Here is a 20230-nt window from a genome sequence, read left to right as displayed (position 1 = left end):
CGGAAAGTTTACACAATAACGCGTCAATTCTTGTGAAACCGATTTCAAGTTACAGAGAGGACACGAAGAAAATGTGCACAGTGCTAATGTTTTGAAACAGGCTAGCGAATTGTTCGCAACTTCGAAACACGATCTGCACGCTGCTTCATCGGAGTTTCGCAGAAATTACGGCGAAATACCGGGATTCGTGCCACTAGTGGAACCGGTGCTCGCAGCTTGGTAGAAAAAACAAGTTGTCTTTGTGTTTTTCTAGACTAGAATGCGCTATATAGTAGAGTAAGTGCTGTGGGCCTTCGTGTAAGCCGAATCCCCTGTGCACGTTGATAGCTAGCAAGTCAAATAATTATTTTTTTGTCGTTGAAGAGCGGCACACATACCGATGCACATACCCAGTGACCCAAGTTGATCACGTGATTTGTTTCGAACCCTGTTCTCCCAGCCCGGCAGCCCGATACTCCAACCATGGGCCATGGGCTATACAGTGAGCATCGGCTGCGGGCAGGAGGTCGTTGGTTAGATTCCCACCAACGTGGGCAACCACTGGTTCAAGTGGGCACATGTGTGCCCGGCCTGGTGCTGGGCTTTCTTCAGGAGTGATACGCTGAGGAAAGGAGCCTGCACCCTACATTTCTGTCAAAACCGTCGTGAGCACAAAAAAGAAAAAAAAGGAAAGGAACCTTTCGGTTCCATGCCGCCAACTTCTCCATTAGCATGTCCCGTAATGGGGACATGTTCCTCCAAGCGTCTGGAACGCCCGTAGTTGCCGAGCGCCTGCGCGGGAGTGGTCTTGTGCCTTTCTTTACCGGCAAGTACCCGGCGGCAGCGCCCGTTTGCCTCCCACAGCAACGGATGATGCTCGACTCTTTCACCGAAACTGTGGGGAGACAAGGAGCGCCCAGAGACCTTCGCGAATCTATATAGGTCCCCCCACCTCCATTTTCGAGCTGAAAATCCATCTAAACAACCGAGCACCAGGTCGTGGTACGTCTCAACTATGAGAAAAAAGTAGGTGGGTTTCCCGCGGCACTAGGATTACAACCCAGTACTTCTCGCATATGAGGCGGACGCTCTAACATTTCATGACCTCTTTTTCCTTTCATATTTTTGATTACAATAACATGTAGCCCAATAAAGCATTCACCACTTGTACGTAGTCATAGGAAACGGTGCACAATGACAGTCACACGCAGAAGAGGTGCAAGCGCAAGCGAACGAGGACCGCAACGCGGAACCGATTGTAGGTACAAGGGTACATTCCATACAGATGGCTGTGCACCTAAAACGTAGTTATGATGAATGTGATAGTCAAACAGACTGGTACCCCCATCTTGAGGAGGTGCTTATCCTTACCACCCTTCTAAAGTGGTACCTGCATTTCCACCTAGAATTTCACCACCACTGCGGTTGACGGGAAAGCGGTTGGAGAACCAGCTCGACAAGCATATAGCTGCGTAAACGTGCGTGAGGTTCCCAAATTATGCTAATTGCTATAAAAAAAGAAAATCGTGAGCCATTCCACTCTGTGAAGGTGGATGACCGACGAAGCCACGTAGCACATGACAAAGAGGTGACACAGAATTTTGAGCAAAGCTACGAACACATTTATTGTCTTGACCTGTGGTCATCGTGACGAAAGGTAGACTCACACATTTATTTTCGTACATCCGCCTTCATTCGTGTTATACATTCGTGTTATACATTCGTGTTTTCATTTCGCGATATACTGAGGCAAAGAATTTGAGACCGAGATCACCGCATCGACCGGCAGTCAGCGCCTTCGCAGAGGGAGGGGCAGTAAGGGAACACTGGCATGGCGAGCCAGCCTTCCCATACGTTCCCAAAGGAGTCAGCTGTGGAAAAAGACGACGACGAACGCGCGAGCAGTGGCACCAACAATTGCTGATGGTGATAGGTATGGCTCACACAGATTTGTTGACGGACACGAGAAATGCACGGCGGCCTAGCCATAAGCAGCTTCACTTGAAGAAAAGGAAAGGAAATAGGAAATCCCTGCTGCGGCAGAAACGACCACAGCGCCACACTTCCTCGAGTAACGTTGGCATGAAACTCTGCAGTGGGTGTGTGCCATGAATAGAATTCGCGAGCAGTGAGGAAGACGAAGAGACGCCGGCTGCCTAGCCCCACTGTTCAACAAGCGGATTGCAGCGTTGGTCTACCGACTTTATCAGGTCAGACATGTCCGCTTTCCCTTCCCCCGGTGCAGGGTAGCAAACCAGAGTCTTATCTGCGGTTAGCCTTCCTTCCTTCCCGATCCCGTTTATCTCCCACGGACGCTGGGCCCTGGCATGGTTTCGCAATGAACACACATCAGCCATCCCGACGTGTGTTCTTTACAGAGCGTTTGCAACCATTTCTGGTCGAAGACTATAGGATGTCCATGGACAGCCTAAAAGCGTACGATCTAACAATTTTTTATAGCCATTTTTCAGAGAAACCGGAATGGATACGCTTCACAAATCGTGGCATAGAGCCAAATCTACTTAATCGATGCAATAGAGATCAATCAATATCGTGTAACCCCTTTCGCCGCATCGCAGGATTAGCAAGTTTATTAAATCGCCACTTGGATACAACCCATTAGCGCTTCGCCACAATATAGCTCGTAGATGTTTCCTTCAGAGATAATACAATAATTGTCGAAATCCCACAAAGAAAATTATTTACGGTCGCAGCCCGCACACCACGTGGGTTTTTCAACTCTTAGGCCTTTCAGCACATAAATGGTTCAGGTAATGATTTTAATAAATTATTTTTATGTACTGGCACAGAATAAATAAGTAAATTAATGTATATTATTGTACGGGGAACATTCAGTGAACCTTCTAACTTTCAGCTCTTCGCTGCTCTTTCTGTAAGCAAATGCTTCCTTATTGCATTTATTATGGCATCGAATTTTGCTGGTTATACGTTTTGTGTGTTCCACTCAACTTCTGTCCTTAGTGAATATACTTGTTAAATAATTTCCGTATGCTGCAAGGTTGTATGATGTACTCTAGGAATGTTTAAATATTGGGAAATTGCTGCCAACTCATATCGCATATCTAATAGGGCCCTTAAAACTAAAAAAACGATGATGATGTTATGACGATGATTGATGTCCATGCCTCCGTATAGGCTCAGAGCATATACTTGTCGGACTTTTGTTTATACACAATATATAGATATAACAAGGTCCCCAGAAAGGCAAGTGCTTAACGTAGAAAACAGTCAAAATATTATTAGGGAGGGCTAACGGAAAAGGCTGGCGTTCGAAAACAAATATGCTGCTTTAGAAGAAGGAGATAAAGATAAAATAGAGGTAATGAATGACATTTCGGAAGACTGATTTAATTGAAGTGAGAGGTAAGGCACCAAGGGAACGAGTAGGCAACTTCTCCCAAGTAACAAAGGATATAATAAATAAATGACAGCGCATGAAACTGCCTAACTTCAAATATCAGACAGAATTCATTTAACTGTAAGAGCTAGTAAACAAGAAGGAAGTAAGGGATATTAGAGCATAAAACGTCAGAAAGATTGAGGAAGCAGCAAAACATTACTGGCATGGATGGAATCAGAAGAAAGCTTGGCACAGGACAGGGAAAGATGTGCGTATGCTGTGAAAGATAAGCAGCTAATGACTCGCAATCTCGATGATATAGTAATATGAATAAAGGGGAAAATCAGACATCCACCCGTTCTTTATTCATTACTTTATTCATTACTTCATTACTTTATTCATTACTTCTCTCCACCTTGCGGGTTTCCGCAGAACTACTACGTCATATAGTAATATCATCAGAATTATATACTGAGCTGTACAGAACCAAGAGCAGTCACGCAACCTTCATTGGAAGTAGTGATGAACAGGATGCAAAGACTGCTTCTATAACTAGCGATGAAGTTAGAAGGGCCTTGCAAGACATGTCCAGAGAATAACCGGCAGAAGAAGAGAAAATAACAGTCAATTTAATCAATAATGAAGAGATATTATGCTTGAAAACTTGCACCTTTATAAATGCAATGCATTACGACTTCAAATGTACCATAAAGCTGGAAGAATGGAAACATTATACTAATACATAAGAAAGGAGATAATAAAGAATTGGAGAATTATAGGCCCATTAGCTTCTTTTCAGTATTGTATAAAATATTCACCAAGATAATTTCCAGTAGAATCCGGGCAACACTTCACTTCAATCAACTACGAGAACAGCCTGACTTCAGGAAGGGATATTCTACAATGGATCACGTCCATTTCATCAATTAATTGAGAAATCTGCGGAGTACAATCAACCTCTCTATATGGCATTCTTAGATTAGATTATAAAAAGGCGTTTCATTAAGTAAAGTAGTAGGCATTGCGTAATCGAGGAGTCACAGGAGGCCTACGTGAATATCTTGGTAAATCTCTACGAAGATCCCATAGCTACCTTGCTTCTCGACAGGAAAAGTACTAAAATTGTCTGTCAAGACAGGGGGGTCAGACAAGAAGACAGTCTTTCCGATGCTATGCACTATATGCTTAGAAGAAGCATTCAATATATCAGACTGGAAAGGCTTAGGAGTGAGGATCAACAGTGAATTTCTCAGCAACCTTAGTTTTCAGATGACGTTGTCTTGTTCAGCAACACTGGGCATCAAACGCAAGGAATGATTGAGGATATAACCGAAAAAGTGTAAGAGTAGGGTTGAAGATTATTATGCAGAAGACAGATTTTCAACAGCCTGGAAACGGAACAAGAAATCATGAACACGGTCCAGTTTGTAAAGTCTGTTCAGAAGTACGTTTATCTAAGCCAATTACTCACAGGGAAGCCTGTTAATGAGAAGAAAATTTACATCAGAATAAAAACAGGTTGGAGTGCATACGACATGTATTACTACATGCTGACTTGGAGCTTATCATTGTCTGTCGTTGAAAAGAAAAGTGTGCGATCATTGCAGTCTACCGGTGCTAAGATATCGGGCAGAAACTTGGAGGTTAACAAAAAAGCTGAACGACAATAAGTTAGCGACCGCGCAAAGAGCAATGCAACGAAATATGTATATGTATATGTCTATGTATATGTATAACGTTAAGAGACAGGAAGAGAGCGTCGTGGATCAGAGAACGGACGGGGTCAGCCGATATTCTAGATGACTCTGGGAGAAGAGAAATGGCTGCGCAAGTCACGTAAGGCGTCGGACAGATGGACAAGTGGACCAATAGGATTACAGCATGGGCGCCGAGGGAAGGGATGTGCAGACGAGGACGCAGAAGATTAGGTGGGTAGATGAAATTAGATAATTTGCAGGCGCAAGGTTGGAATCAGCTAACATAAGATATGGTTAATCGGTGGGAGATGCCGTCATCCTGGCAATGGAGATAAAAATAGGCTGATGATGATTAATGTAAAAGAACTACGCCATGGGCTCAGCCGCACCGTGGTGAAGTACCCAACAATGCTCGAAGCGTCTCGCTTTAACTGATTTGCTTTTGCGCTTTTGCTGACTTAAAAATTCAGCAGCTATCGTGCACAAATGTAAACGTAGTTAGGCGGGATTACGGATCATATTAGCTATGACTTTCTTCATTGATCCGTTAGTGATCCGATTCTCTGCGAAAGTCGTGCGAGACATTAAGCACTGGCCGTGAAGTCAAAGCTTTCTTTTCAGAACAATCCACATAACCCGAATCGTCCACTTTTGTGCGACTGATGCACTAACATTTTGTTTCGCTCGTCCACAAACGACCCGCACTAAAAAATAACGAAAAAAGAATAATCCCGCATAATTTGCGCGCTCGAAACTATGTGAATATTCGAGTTCGAGCTTATTTCTACGTAAATGCATACGCGCTCTACGCGATACTAAAACGCTGCCGTCTTGTGAATACACGTTCGAGTCACGCACCAACGCTTTGCTTCTGTGTCTGAGCAAGACATGCCTTAACGAAACGGTACAAGCTCTTCCTAAAATTGTGCGGTTAAACAACGGCCCCGCCAAAGAACGTGTTTTACTTTCAAAGAAAAAGTCTGCCAACCACTTCCGAGAAGTTAATTGATATTCAAGCGCGCCACTACAGGCCTCTAACAAATAACCTATAGGCTTGACGTTGCAAGCGTATATCCAAAAAAAATATGAAAAAGCCTTCCTGCTTAAAAAAAAAAGAGAACGACATATCGAGAAAACAGTGTCAGAAATTTGTGTGCGAAAACCATTTCTTTCAGAATATTGCTCAGCTCCTGAAACAAACAATCTAGACAAAGCTCACAGCTTCCTTATCTCAACGATCACTCGATCTCAAAACGTCTAACCTAGCGCTAAAATTAAAAAAAAAAAAAAACAAAGAAAGAATTTCCACGAAACATGTATACCGCTTTTCCTTCTGAATAGCCTAAGGCTGCGTCACATCTCTTTAGCCGTACTCGAGGTGGGCGCAGTCTGAAAGCTCTTGTCAACATTGTCAACCAGGAAATAGAAGGTGCACGTAGGCCATTCGCCTCGCCGGAGATCCCCGACACTTTACCTACTGGCGACATGCCTTCTAGACATTGTACTACGTACGAATGCACTGCCTGATATGACCACTTCGCGTCGCCTCAACGCCGTGCTCACCCGTGGCATACGGTTTACACCTCGAAAAGAACCCAACGAGAGGAAACATAAATGCCCCCTGGCTTTTTTTTTGTCCTCCTCGCCGAACAACTCTTTCGTTCCTCCTTCGTTTGGAGGCTCGGAAGCAATATGTCCGGAAACATCCAAAGGAGAAACGCGCCTTTCTATTACTCTTGCACTGCGATCCCCGCATGCATTAGTGGCTTTCGCTTTACAATTGGCCGTGTTACCTGCTCTATCGCATCCCTGACTCTGCGGGCCCGTCTTTCTCTTAGCACGCTTAGTGGTGCTCAGTTTCGAGTGCCTTTTCTTTGTTTCCGTTGGCGGCTCCTCAGCCTTGACCCTCCTTCCTGAATTTCTGCCGGTGAACTCGGAAAGGTTTCCTCCTCCGGCTTGACTACGTCTCCGGAGCTGACTGTTTCGTCCTCTTTCCTTGCGCTGTGTCCAGCGTCGTAACACGGCTCCTGACCCTACTTGGCGGTGTCATAGCGCCTTGTAGGTTGCGCATGGATTTTCACTCAGACTAACCTCAATGTTCCATTGTATGCTTGCCTTGCTGTAAATTTAACGCCGATGGCTCGGTAAATTGAAGCAACCACTACTTAGTTCGCGTGGTTGGCTGTGATTATGATGCCGTTCAATATATTCGCCGCGTTAGAGAGCACAAAAAATGCAGAAGGCTATGCGCACAGTTAAAGGCTGCGTTGAACATAAATTTTAGCTTGGAAATTATGAATATGGTAACGGGGATGCGATGCCCAGATTGCATACTTCGGCGAAACAATGAACCAAGGAGTGAAATCACAGTTTCATCTGACCGGTTGGCACATGTGTGCCGGTGCAATTTCTTTCTCCGTGATTATGGCAGAGCGTCATGGGGGCGAGAAGAGGGTGCAGACAATGAAGGTTGTAGATATATACGGAACCGGTCCTGCTGCCTGGGAGTTCGGGGGCCCACGTTGCGTGTTGCATGCTTTCCGTCTTGCTTTTTGCCGGAAAAAAAGTTTGTTGCCACTATACAGTAGTGACATGTTGTGGAGACCGCACGTCAGGAAGACCTCAACGACTTCTCGTATGCTCCGAAATCACGTTGCAGCATCCTTTACCTGAATGCCACGTCGGTGAATTGGTGTTCTAACCCGAATGCGGCCATCGGGCCGCTATCACACATAGCGTCGTCAATGATCGTAGTGCTGCTTCTTGATGCGCTAGCCATGAAGTTGCCGAGCATCTTTGGTGCCGGAGTTCAGCGAGAACATTCGAGTAAGTACCGATACATGACGGCACCTCTTGCGCCGAGCGATAGCATTGTAGTTCTTAGCTGGCGAAAAACAACCACTGCAAAAAGAGAGAGAGAGAGAGAAGTATACGCGTGACGCATTGCGCTTTCTCTCGTTACCGTACAGTCATGGTACACAATGACGTGTTCTGTTCTACCCGCGTACGTTACAGATTCGTCGCCTGGGACACTTCTCTGAATTTTGCATCAAGATGAGAAAGGCCGCCCCCTCCCCTGGCGTCGGCGGGCGTCAGTCAGCTGATGCCGAGGCAGGCATACCTCCCGAGTCCCCCCGCGTAAACCCCTTCGATGACAAGTACGTGCGAATAGGTGAGTTCATATGAACATCACTCCTCTCACATGTCGTTCTTAGTTCGACGAATACCCGAAGATTTTTCGTGGGCGGAGAGCTGACGGGTGCAGAAGTGCTCACGCGAAGCCCACGAAAACTTCGGCCCTCGTCTTGCTCCACGCAGCGCCCCATTTGCCCATCGCGCATGTCTGTATGCAGCAAGCGGATGGGTGATGGGCTTAACAGGTGCGTGTCTACAAGATGTTGCGTAAATAAGAATGAAAGATTATACCAGAGCACTTCATCATCGGCGATGGGTAGAGTGAAAACAAAATACACTAATGTGTACTAATGGGCGACTTTAATGCCAAGGTAGGCAAGAAGCAGGCGGGAGACAGGGGAGTGGGGGAATATGGCATAGGCACTAGTAATAGCAAGGGAGAGCTATTAGTAGAGTTTGCGGAAAAGAATAATATGCGGATAACGAATACCTTCTTCCGCAAGCGGAATAGCTGAAAGTGGACGTGGAGGAGCCCGAACGGCGAGACTAGAAATGAAATAGACTTCATACAATGCGCTAACCCTGGCATCATACAATATGTGGACGTGCTCGGCAAGGTGCGCTGCAGTGACCACAGGATGGTAAGAACTTGAATTAGCCTAGACCTGAGGAGGGAATGGAAGAAACTGGTACATAAGAAGCCGATCAATGAGTTAGCGGTAAGAGGGAAAATAGAGGAATTCCAGATCAAGCTACAGAACAGGTATTCGGTTTTAACTCAGGAAGAGGACCTTAGTGTTGAAGCAATGAACGACAATCTTGTGGGCATCATTAAGGAGTGTGCAATGGAAGTCGGTGGTAACTCCGTTAGGCAGGATACCAGTAAACTATCGCAGGAGACGAAAGATCTGATCAAGAAACGCCAATATATGAAAGCCTATAACCCTACAGCTAGAATAGAACTGGCAGAACTTTCGAAGTTAATCAACAAGCGTAAGACAGCGGACATAAGGAAGTATAATATGGATAGAATTGAACATGCTCTAAGAAATGGAGGAAGCCTAAAAGCAGTAAAGAAGAAACTAGGAATTAGCAAGAATCAGATGTATGCGGTAAGAGACAAATCCGGCAATATCATTACTAATATGGATGAGACAGTTCAAGTGGCTGAGGAGTTCTATAGAGATTTATACAGTACCAGTGGCACCCACGACGATAATGGAAGAAAAAATAGTCTAGAGGAATTCGAAATCCCACAGGTAACACCGGAAGAAGTAAAGAAAGCCTTGGGAGATATGCAAAGGGGGAAGGCAGCTGGGGAGGATCAGGTAACAGCAGATTTGTTGAAGGATGGTGGACAGATTGTTCTAGAGAAACTGGCCACGCTGTATACGCAATGCCTCATGACCTCGGAGCGTACCGGAATCTTGGAAGAACGCTAACATAATCCTAATCCATAAGAAAGGAGACGCCAAAGACTTGAAAAACTATAGACCGATCAGCTTACTGTCAGTTGCCTACAAACTATTTACTAAGGTAATCGCAAATAGAATCAGGAACACCTTAGACTTCTGTCAAGCAAAGGACCAGGCAGGATTCCGTAAAGGCTACTCAACAATAGACCATATTCACACTATCAATCAGGTGATAGAGAAATGTGCGGAATATAACCAACCCTTATATATAGCCTTCATTGATTAAGAAAAAGCATTTGATTCAGTCGAAACCTCAGCAGTCATGGAGGCATTACGGAACCAGGGTGTAGACGAGCCATATGTAAAAATACTGAAATATATATATAGCGGCTCCACAGCCACCGTAGTTCTCTATAAAGAAAGCAAAAAAAAATCCCGATAAAGAAAGGCGACAGGCAGGGAGATACGATCTCTCCAATGCTATTCACAGCGTGTTTACAGGAGGTATTCAGAGACCTGGATTGGGAAGAATTGGGGATAAAAGTTAATGGAGGATACCTTAGTAACTTGCGATTCGCTGATGATATTGCCTTGTTGAGTAACTCAGGGGACCAATTGCAATGCATGCTCACTGACCTGGAGAGGCAAAGCAGAAGAGTGGGCCTAAAAATTAATCTGCAGAAAAGAAAAATAATGTTTAACAGTCTCGGAAGAGAACAGCGATTTACAATAGGTAGCGAGGCACTGGAAGTGGTAAGGGAATGCACCTACTTAGGGCAGGTAGTGACGGCGGATCCGGATCATGAGATGGAAATAATCAGAAGAATAAGAATGGGCAGGGGTGCGTTTGGCAGGCATTCTCAGATCATGAACAGCAGGTTGCCATTATCCCTCAAGAGAAAAGTGTATAATAGCTGTGTCTTACCAGTACTCACCTACGGGGCAGAAACCTGGAGGCTTACGAAAAGGGTTCTGCTCAAATTGAGGACGACGCAACGAGCTATGGAAAGAAGAATGATAGGTGTAACGTTAAGGGATAAGAAAAGAACACAATTTGGTGAGGGAACAAATGCGAGTTAATGACGTCTTAGTTGAAATCAAGAAAAGCAAATGGGCATGGGCAGGACATGTAATGAGGAGGGAAGATAACTGATGGTCATTAAGGGTTACTGACTGGATTCCAAGGGAAGGGAAGCGTAGCAGGGGGCGGCAGAAAGTTAGGTGGGCGGATGGGATTAAGAAGTTTGCAGGGACGACATGGTCACAATTAGTACATGACCGTGGTAGTTGGAGAAGTATGGGAGAGGCCTTTGCCCTGCAGTGGGCGTAACCAGGCTGTTGATGATGATGACTTCGTCATACCGCTGGATCTCTCGGACTAAAATTTTGAGCATTTCGTGGCATTTCGTGGCGGATTGACTGCAACGCCACATTCGGGTTCCTTACTCGCCTGTTTACTTGTGGCGATGCCAAGCAGAGAATGAGGGAGGAATTGCCACAGACAATTGAGCGCACACCTCCTGCCTTTTCTTTTTTAACGTGACCCAAGGCCGCTTTTGGCGGTGGCAGAGAGTCCCTTTGCACGTACCCGAACGAATAGCAAAGGGACGATGCTCTGCGCTCCAGTGTGAAGCCTGCAGGACCGTAATATTCCTACATACCGCCACCGCTTACTGCTACCGTCCCGACTACCTGCCAGCTTAGAGCGCGCTAGACGATCCATGTCCGTTCCAGCTGGTAAGCTAGCTTCTCCTGCCGTCTCCCAGCTCTGAAGACGTTAACTGTTCCCTGTTGGATGCACCCGCCTGGTATAGATTGCCTATAGGGCGCGCAAAGCTGGGATGTAGCTGGTCTTGTACCGGTACAGGAATAGAGGTCATACGGTATAACGTAAGTAGCAACGGCTAGAGCATGGTCGCTGTTAAAGGGGCACTGCCGAGAAAAATATGTTGACTTGTACTGGTATGTTGCCCCTCTAGAATATCCCAAAACATACGTTCTTACCCTACCAGGAGATGTGATAACCACAAAATAATAAAAGAACTGCAAAAAAGAAGAACACAGCTGACGACGCCGCCTTGAAGTTTTCCCACCAGACTGCCATGACGTAACAGATTTCCATAGCGTTTACTCAAGCCTGCCTAATTTATTATCTATAGATATCGACAAGGTTGCATCCTAATGGAGCGAAGGATTTAGAGATAGCAAGTATTGACCGCTTTCATGTCGCCACGACGGCACAATTACAACAATGTAGTTCGAAATTCGTGTCTTCACGGTGACGTAACAGAGATGAGGTTTCGGTGCAAAGTAAAAAATAAAAATAATGTTTTGCCTTTAGTTTCTATTTTAGCATGCTAAACCCGGCCACAAAATTAACAAACACAAACTGTTGAGATAATGTCTTCTCGGATGAAAATGATTTTGTCTTTGTGTGGACAGCGTGTTTAAACTTCCAAGGCTGTCTTTTAATCGTGATAACGCATTTGGCCACAATATTCTTCGCTCTCGCCAAGCGGTGAAATCGCTGCAGCGGCCGATGCTTGTGTGAGTGCACGTCACTCTTGAAGACGGAATGCCAATCACAGATGTGTGGAAAGTCTCTGCTAGATAACGTATGAGACAAAGCGGTAATTTTTACTCATAAACTTCAACGAAGTTGCGGACAGAAAATTTTGCGCGGTAATTTTCTGGACAATAGCAAATTTAAATGAATGCAAAATTGTTTGATGACGGACATTAGGGGACATGTCATGGCAGAGCTGTATTGATACACTGCTCAATGCATAAGCATTCGCTATTAATTATGTCCCACTTAGACCACTCTTTAGTAATAGTGACGAAAAACGTGCTGTGAAATTCATTTATGTGCCATGTAACTCTTTTGTTCGGTGCACTTCTTTTTCTCAGACGGCGAGAAGATAATAATAATCAGAACAGCAGTGTGCGGTATGTTTGGCTGTGAACCTCGAGTTCAAGGTTCTCGAAATTTCGGAAAGCCGCATAGTCGCTACCAAGGGAGGTCATACGTTCAGTACTGACTGGCTTAAATTATGCAAGGCCAATATGACTTCCAAAATCAATTATTTAGACCCTATGTAGCGAATTTCCAGACTTAAGATTGTATTGATTATCGCAGAAATTGTGATGTCCAACACTCGCTACGAAGCTTGGTCAATAAACGTTATGCTAACGTCTCAAATTCTCGATAACATCGAGCAGTAGACCATCTCAAAAACCATTGTTATATTTCACTCCTTCCTCCCATCCTATTTACCTACTGTGCAGTAGAGTCACTCCGATTCGCAAGTCAGGGCCAACATGTACAGAACAGCACATGTGTTATTTGGGCAAATGCTGTAGGTTTATTTGGATGCACGGACTCGAATGTCCAGGACCTGTCCCATAATTTCTTTCGTTTAAATTCGTGTCATTGTTTGCGCATAGGTCATGAAAATGATGACCCACCGGGAACTGATATGACGATATCATAGAAATAACTAAGACATAAGCGACCGCTGCTGCTATATAAGAAAGAAACAGCTTGCAACACTAAGTTGTGTTTGGAACACGCCGGCGTCAGACGAACCATTCCTGTTCCTAAGCTTCATTCTTGTTTCTCTGCGCAGGTTTCATCCGTAAAGTGTACGCGCTTCTCTCCGTGCAACTGCTGATAACAACGGCCGTGGTCGCTGCTTTTCTACTCGTGTGAGTAACACAGCTAATACGTTTTCTTGTGTACAGAAGCGTCCGTAAGTAAAGAAGAAACGAATAGAATTACGCATATTAAAGAGAAAAGCTTTGAATTCTGCATAAAACAGCAACTATTGTGCATACGTAAAAGAGGTGCTCAGAAAAGAAAGCTTCCTATTGAATAATACAAACGATATCTTTATCCTTTGCGAGGGTAACTGGGCAGCCTACATTAGTTTTAGCGAATTAGCGATCGGATCTCGCGAGATCCCGTGAAAGCGACAACAGACAGGGAGCCGCCGGCAGCAAAACCGTTTCTAGAGATTTCACTTAATGATACAGTACCGTAAGGCGTCAACTGGCTGCCGATAAGATAAGAAAAAAAGAACTCTGGGTATGCTGCACTATCCAATTGCAATATATAGGGATGCTACCACGGTGACCTTCCGGTAGGAGACGAGAACTAGATGAAAATCAAGATAATGAATCCCAGATTTCATCGTGGCGGAATCGATAAGTACGATAATCGCACGTCCAGGACAGTGCAATGAGCAATGTAACGAAAAATGATAGGCACCACGTTGGGAGACCGAAATGCGGCGGTACTTTGAGAAAGCAGATGCAGGCAGCTTATACTTTAGGTAAGATTAGGGGCACACTTTATCTCATGAGCTCATATCTAATGCACAGGGAGAAAGAAATCGTTTAGCTCGGCATCCAATGCGCCGAATCTGAAAAAAAAAGGTCTTCTGACTTTATAGAGAGTAGTTATTCATTTTAGGTCAATGCTTTTTGCAAAATTTAAGATTATCAAAAATACCTATTGAAATAATAAGTTTATAACTTTGTAACCTAATAAAAAAAGGTCGTAGTCTTGTGAGCGTCAGCTATTGAGATGCCTAAAGTGGTCAAAAAGTTACGTAATTTACATCGCTCCGAAATATGCCACTAATTTAGGAGTTGATCTTTAGCGAAAAACTCGTTAACATTGTTACAAGTACACTTAATCTCTGAACTGAACAATTAGATTTATCCTGACAGATTGCTTTAACAGATGCAGTATGCAGTAATGCTCTACGCGTGATTGGTAGGGAGTTGCGAATTTAAATACTTTGTGCTCCAGTTCTGTTACACTGAATTTTGAGAGCAATGGAGGAAAAAATGAAGCACTCAATTAAAACTTTGTTGCCCGCAATCGGTTGAGTTTAATTCCTCTATTTAAATAGAGTAGATGTTACTCAAATCAGCTTAGTCGCTGTCGAAAGAGAGTATTGCTGGGTATCGTATCTCATTGGATAAAGGAATTCTAGTAGGTACCAATGTAAAGCTACGCGGACAGGTCATGTAATGCGTATGCAGTAGACATCTGCGGCCTATAAGCGCAACATAATGAATGTCAAAGGACGGCAAACGCAATACATTGCGGCAAGGGACTAGATCGCGTTGGCACTGCGAAACTACTCCGTATACATTCCAACACCAGAAACTTCTGCTAATAACTCAATAACTGTCATATTCAAGATGATCAACATGTGGGGTGCTCTTGGGACAAAGCAACGATAACACAGTATCAAGCAATCGCAAAGACATTTATTGCACCTTTCATACACTAATGCCTACTAGCCGAAATACTATATATATTCAAAACATGCAGATGGGCGCGCGACAAATCGAGAAAGTCCGACTCAGTGCGACTGGATATCGAGCGAATATTTTCGCCCCGTGCGGGACACCAACGCCTGATCGTTCCCGTGTACGGTCGCGTGGACGCTGGCGCGTTCGAACGATCCTCTATATTTTTTAGCGCAAAGAAACGCACGACACGGGAGAAGGCACACAGAACACACCGCTACTAACAACGGATGCTTTATTGCACTTGGTCACAGTATATATATATATATATATATATATATATATATATATAGCACCGTACAATACCAACTAGCTCACCAGTCTGTCTTGTTGAACGATCGCGTTTGTCCATTCCGGTGTGTTGCTCCAATGCTCCAAGTTCTCCCGCAGGACGGTACCGCGAAGCAGCGGGTCCGCGCCCGCACCGTTCGCTGATCCCGAGCCAAAGAGGCATGGGCTGCATCCTTTTGCGCCCGAGTAACACCGCCGTTGGGTGGCGTTAGCAGCGGCAGCACAACACTCGCGCCATCTCTCGTACTAACCCGAAACCACACCGCCCACCGCCGGCGCTTAATCAAATCGCGGTGTCTACGCGCAGAAGCGGCGCTACAGAAGAGAGTCGTGCTAGGAAAACAACACCGGGGAGCACGCGAGAGTGAAGCAAGCGAGCACAAAGTGAAGCTGATAATCGAATGCTCAAATGATGATGATAAAGAGTGGTTGGTGTACATATGTGCTAAGGCCTCTTTTTATGAGGTTCAGTTGGCTGTCCTGCGAAAGTATATAGATGGAAGCAATGACAGATAATGAGGATTTGAATGCGTGTAAAGAGCGGTGTGGATAAAAGACCAAACGGGGATTTCCAATATTACGGTTGACATTAAGAGAGAAAAAAAAAATGGAGCTGAGCAGGCCATGTAACACGTATACGCGTTACATGGCCTGCTCGGCTCCATTTTTTTTAGCTCTTATATGGTAGATAACCGGCGGAACATTAGAGTTGCAGAGTGGGTGCCAAGGCAAGGGTAGCGCTGTCGAGAACGGCAGAAAATTAGCTGGGGTGATGAAATTATGAAACCAGCAGGCGCAAGTTGGAACCAGCTAGCGCAAGAGAAGCGTAATTGTAGCTTGCTGGGAGAGGCCTTAGTCCTGCAGCGGACATAAATATTGGCTTATGATGAGGTCTCGCGTGCAGGAAATTAAACGGCTTAAGTGGGAGCCATTTTGGTTGTGGCCACGCCTACATCTCTTAGCCTGTATCGAATATCTCGTGTGTTGACCTGCGGAGATTCGCTAGGGCAACCTGAAGGAGTGCGCACAGGTGTCATGGTAGCAACGTTGACAAGCAGTAACTTATTTGTCATTCGCAGGCCGGAACTCAACAAGTTCACGAAGCTGTATGGATTTATCGTGACTATTGTCGGGTAAGTAGAACAAATTTGTCAACTGTCACCTCTACCGAGCAAGAAACTCCTATGCCCCGGAATCTACGCACCGCTGCGACTTTTGGAAGTTTCCGACCATAGAGACACACCGTAAACTTCACAATGCGGTCTCCGAGGTTACACAGGCACTCATTTGCTCCTTAATTGCGACGAATTTTTATTAGATTGGGCTGTATAATATGAAACTAGCACGTTATGCCTAATCAAAGGAACGAAGCCATTATTTGATGACGATGATGACGATTGAAATTTCCTTTTAAAGGGGTCGGAGACGAGTATTCGCCGAGCCTGCTGATTTCATTCATGTTTTGCAGCTTGTATCACCATCTAGACTTTTGCCTATCTGATCTCGATCTTTCGTATCGGAAGCCTCTTTCACTATATTCTCAAGCACCTACGCTATGCAATGACTCTTGTTCTATCAGCCTTCTCCCTGATTTTCTTTTTCATCAATACTCTAAACCACTTACCAGTGAATTCTTCCATCTTCTTTGAATCCCGACGCTTTTGGAAGGTGGACACTTCCTACCGGTCTCGCTCGGTGAATATGTTGGCATTCAGTTACGACGTGCTTAGTCCTTCCCTAGCTTCGTTATTTTCTTTTTTTTTTCTTTTGTGTTGCAGCACACAGTTTCCGCATGTTGGGCCGCATATTTGTTCTGGTATTGTTTTTTATCCTCATGCAACTAGCTCGGGCCTTCAAATGCCTTTCTCCACTTCGATAAATACTGGTTCAGGACGACTTCAAAGCGTGGCGTAAAGTCATGGCCGGACTCCCAGCTGTTGCAAAGTTTCGCCCCGCCGTTTCGCTCCGGCGGCATCGCATTCCGGCTTGGTTTGCCGCCGCATCTGTAACATATGGCCGCCGGGTCGCATTCTCGTTCGCGACCTTAGCAAAATGCGCCTCCCGCTGACAAGGTTTCTGGCACTGTGTCAGAAAGGCTTTCCTGTGTCTACGTCAATGCGCCCCTTGTAGAGACCCGCAATACGCCTCGAAGATGATGCGCCACCGTTAATCATCGCTAGAGAATATCGCCCCTGCAGACAACTTGCCTTTTATTCTCGTGCGCCATCGCGGCTTATAGTATTTGTAGTCATCCAGAGAAAGCGTTCGGCAAGCAGGTTTTGCACGGGTAAGTGACTGTGCTCGCTAAGTGTAGTTTGGGCAGCTTCGTCAAGTGCAGGTTGCATGCTTTGTGCGCGTTGGCTGGTCCACGCCACACTTGCCTGCTGCGGCGGGACGCACGCTTGCGCCGTTAAAGCTGGGACAGGAAAGATGTATCCTGTTTTTCCCTGCGCAGATTTGGGTACTGCACAGTCATCGCTCGCGCTCGAGTACGTGCGAGAACCTGACGGCCACGCAACCGGTCGGCATTCTTGCAACAGCTCAGATCACGTGCGCAACGAAAAAGCACGCCGAGAAAGACACCCATCGACTTGCAAATGATGAAGGAGCGACGCACCTGGGCGCGCCTATAGGCGCAAATGACGAATCAGTAGTCGTGTATGGTTCCGGGACTTGCGCCATATCCGCGTCGCAGCCGCTCACCGCCAGGTGCACGCGTCGTCTGCTTTGACGCCATTGAAAGGCTGCTAGAAAGAAAATTGAACAATTACCAGCTCTACGGATTTGCCAACTTTGTTAGTACATGATATGCACTTATATCCAGTCTAGCCCAAGCGGAGTTTCATCGCCGCTGGCCTTTAAGGCTTAGCTTCGTCACTGCAATGCCATTTATATTCGCCAGTCTATGTAAACTAAATCCCTTGCATTGTCATTAGTAGCACTGTGTCGTCTGCATTCGTCAGCCCAGGGACCTTCTGCTGCACCTTGTGCCCATTGCGGATGTAAGATAGATCAAAGCGTAACTCAATGCTTTCGAGTTGTTTTTCATGGCCTTAACGTAAGGCGCGAATTTCAATCACGAACGAAGGGCTACTGGCGGCGAACGCCGACACTAGCACCAGTCTGCCCTCTAGTAACGTTCGTGTACGAGACCCTAAGTAGTGTATAGTAATTCTGCACGATTACGCAATTTATTCTTTCGCTCATTCTTGAGTCGTGCCCACGCTCGCATCTCGTCCAGTAAAGCTGGTGCTCGGTACCGGAAGTTCAGAGACGATGAAAGGTCCCTTTGATACTGGAAGCTGGGGAGTGAGCCAGATAGGGCTCTTGATGGGGTCCCTTAAAATTGCATTAAATGAGAAATATTAGGCCTACCGCAGCCTATGTAATATCTTCTTTCGGTCCCTGTTTAAGGGATGGCTGACAAGATAATTGATAGATTATTCGCCTAGAAGCCTGCCACAGTTTTCTCTCAGCGACTATATGACTTTCGTGTGTGGAAAATCGCTGCCGAAGGTTCCGTTGCTGCACCTCAATTTAAACAGCACGCGCTAAAACTGACCAGTTGACGTAGTACTCACGAGACCTCCCTCTCTTCTGCTCTTCTTGAATTAGGCAGCGTTGACGTCACATGATAGGTACGAGAGTCTCAAATAGATGGCGCCACTACATTTCTTTATGGTCGTCATTTTCTCGCTTACAAAAGGTCTGTTCTCGCTACGAGTGAAAAGTTTACTATTGCAGATAACTGTTTTCTTTTACACTCAAGCTCGATTGAATAGGAAGCTTTAGCACGGGGGATTAAATGCATGCGAGTGGAGAAATCGTTTTTCTCGGCAACCATGGCCCCGAATTTGATTAGGTTTGTCGCATTTAAAAGCAAAAGCTAAAATCTAGCAACTGTTGCCAGCGGATATGTGAATGAGGCTGCCAATTTTCTTCATAAATCTTGTTAAGGATCGCTAACTTTCCATAAACGAAACTGTCAAGTTTACAACTCTAACTCAGCAATAAAAATGATATCAGAATTACGTCAATTCTATCTACATAGTAGTACGTCTAAAAACGGACAAAAGCCGATGTATTATACATGTCCCAAGTATACCACTAATAGGCGTGCCGCCACGAGTCCACTGGTTTAGCGCACTGCCGCTCCCTGAGGACAACCGCATTTGGCTTACGTTTATCGCGTCGTAGGCACGAAAGCCTTTAAAATGACATCTGAACAGCTCTCCACGGTGACGTTTGGAAGGCGGAGCGTTGTGGGCCCACCCCATCCTGCAAAACATTGAAGAAGGAACGGGAGCACCGCGAAGGCTGTGTTTGATTGCCAATAACTCCGCTTCTGCTGAACGCACTGAAGTATTTTGCGGCGAAGTATTTCTGAAATACCCATTTCAAATTCAAATATGCCTTTCTCCACTTCGATAAACAGCGGCAAGGGCCGCTTTAAAATACGACAAATTTAATTAAAATCGGACCAGGTGTTATTCATAAAAGCATTTCTGTGTTTTAGGCGTACTCGAATAGGTGGCATCAGAGCTGGGCCCGAGCTTAATCTCTTGCGTCTAATTTCGTCGCCGAAAACGTCTGTGGAAAGGCTCGACTTCAGCCACCTTTTACTGTTTGTCATGACATTGTATTGCACATTTTCTTGCGTGATCTTTTCCTTCGAGTGGTGCAGCACGGCTGATGAGTGAAATTTTTCTGGAGAAACCTCCTTCACTCAGTGCAGAGCAAATCTATGCGTAACACGGACATATTTTGTAGGGTTTATTGAGGAGTGATACTTCGAAATTTGTGTTAGTTTGACGTTTCTCGTACATGTAAGACTTCGGAGAAGGGGGGAGACGTGGAAAGGGGGAAAGGTGCGAGGGACACTGCCCACATTCAATGCGACAACATACAACACGCGTGCTCATATGAATACCTGCAAGGCAATCAGCTCCACATTTAAATGTGTTATGAGAGAAATGCGGGACACATCAGGTGGATTAATTGAAAGAGGTGGATTTGGGCCATCTATC

General features: G+C 45.3%; 1 protein-coding gene across 1 annotated transcript in view; it reads left to right on the top strand.

The window, feature by feature from the left end:
* Window positions 1-2001: 2001 nt before the first annotated feature.
* Window positions 2002-20230, top strand: part of LOC129384031 (protein lifeguard 3-like) — a 51855-nt gene continuing 33626 nt past the window's right edge. Inside the window, exons 1-4 of the mRNA XM_055069085.2 lie at window positions 2002-2189; window positions 8053-8209; window positions 13217-13295; window positions 16283-16336. Coding sequence (XP_054925060.1) covers window positions 8092-8209; window positions 13217-13295; window positions 16283-16336 — 251 coding nt within the window. The 5' untranslated portion in view covers window positions 2002-2189; window positions 8053-8091. The remainder of the gene's footprint in view (window positions 2190-8052; window positions 8210-13216; window positions 13296-16282; window positions 16337-20230) is intronic.

This window comes from Dermacentor andersoni, chromosome 9, assembly GCF_023375885.2.
Source record: "Dermacentor andersoni chromosome 9, qqDerAnde1_hic_scaffold, whole genome shotgun sequence".
In the NCBI taxonomy this organism is placed as follows: domain Eukaryota; kingdom Metazoa; phylum Arthropoda; class Arachnida; order Ixodida; family Ixodidae; genus Dermacentor; species Dermacentor andersoni.
The sequence above is the reverse complement of the archived record's forward strand: the minus strand, read 5'-3'. Positions and strand labels throughout refer to the sequence as shown.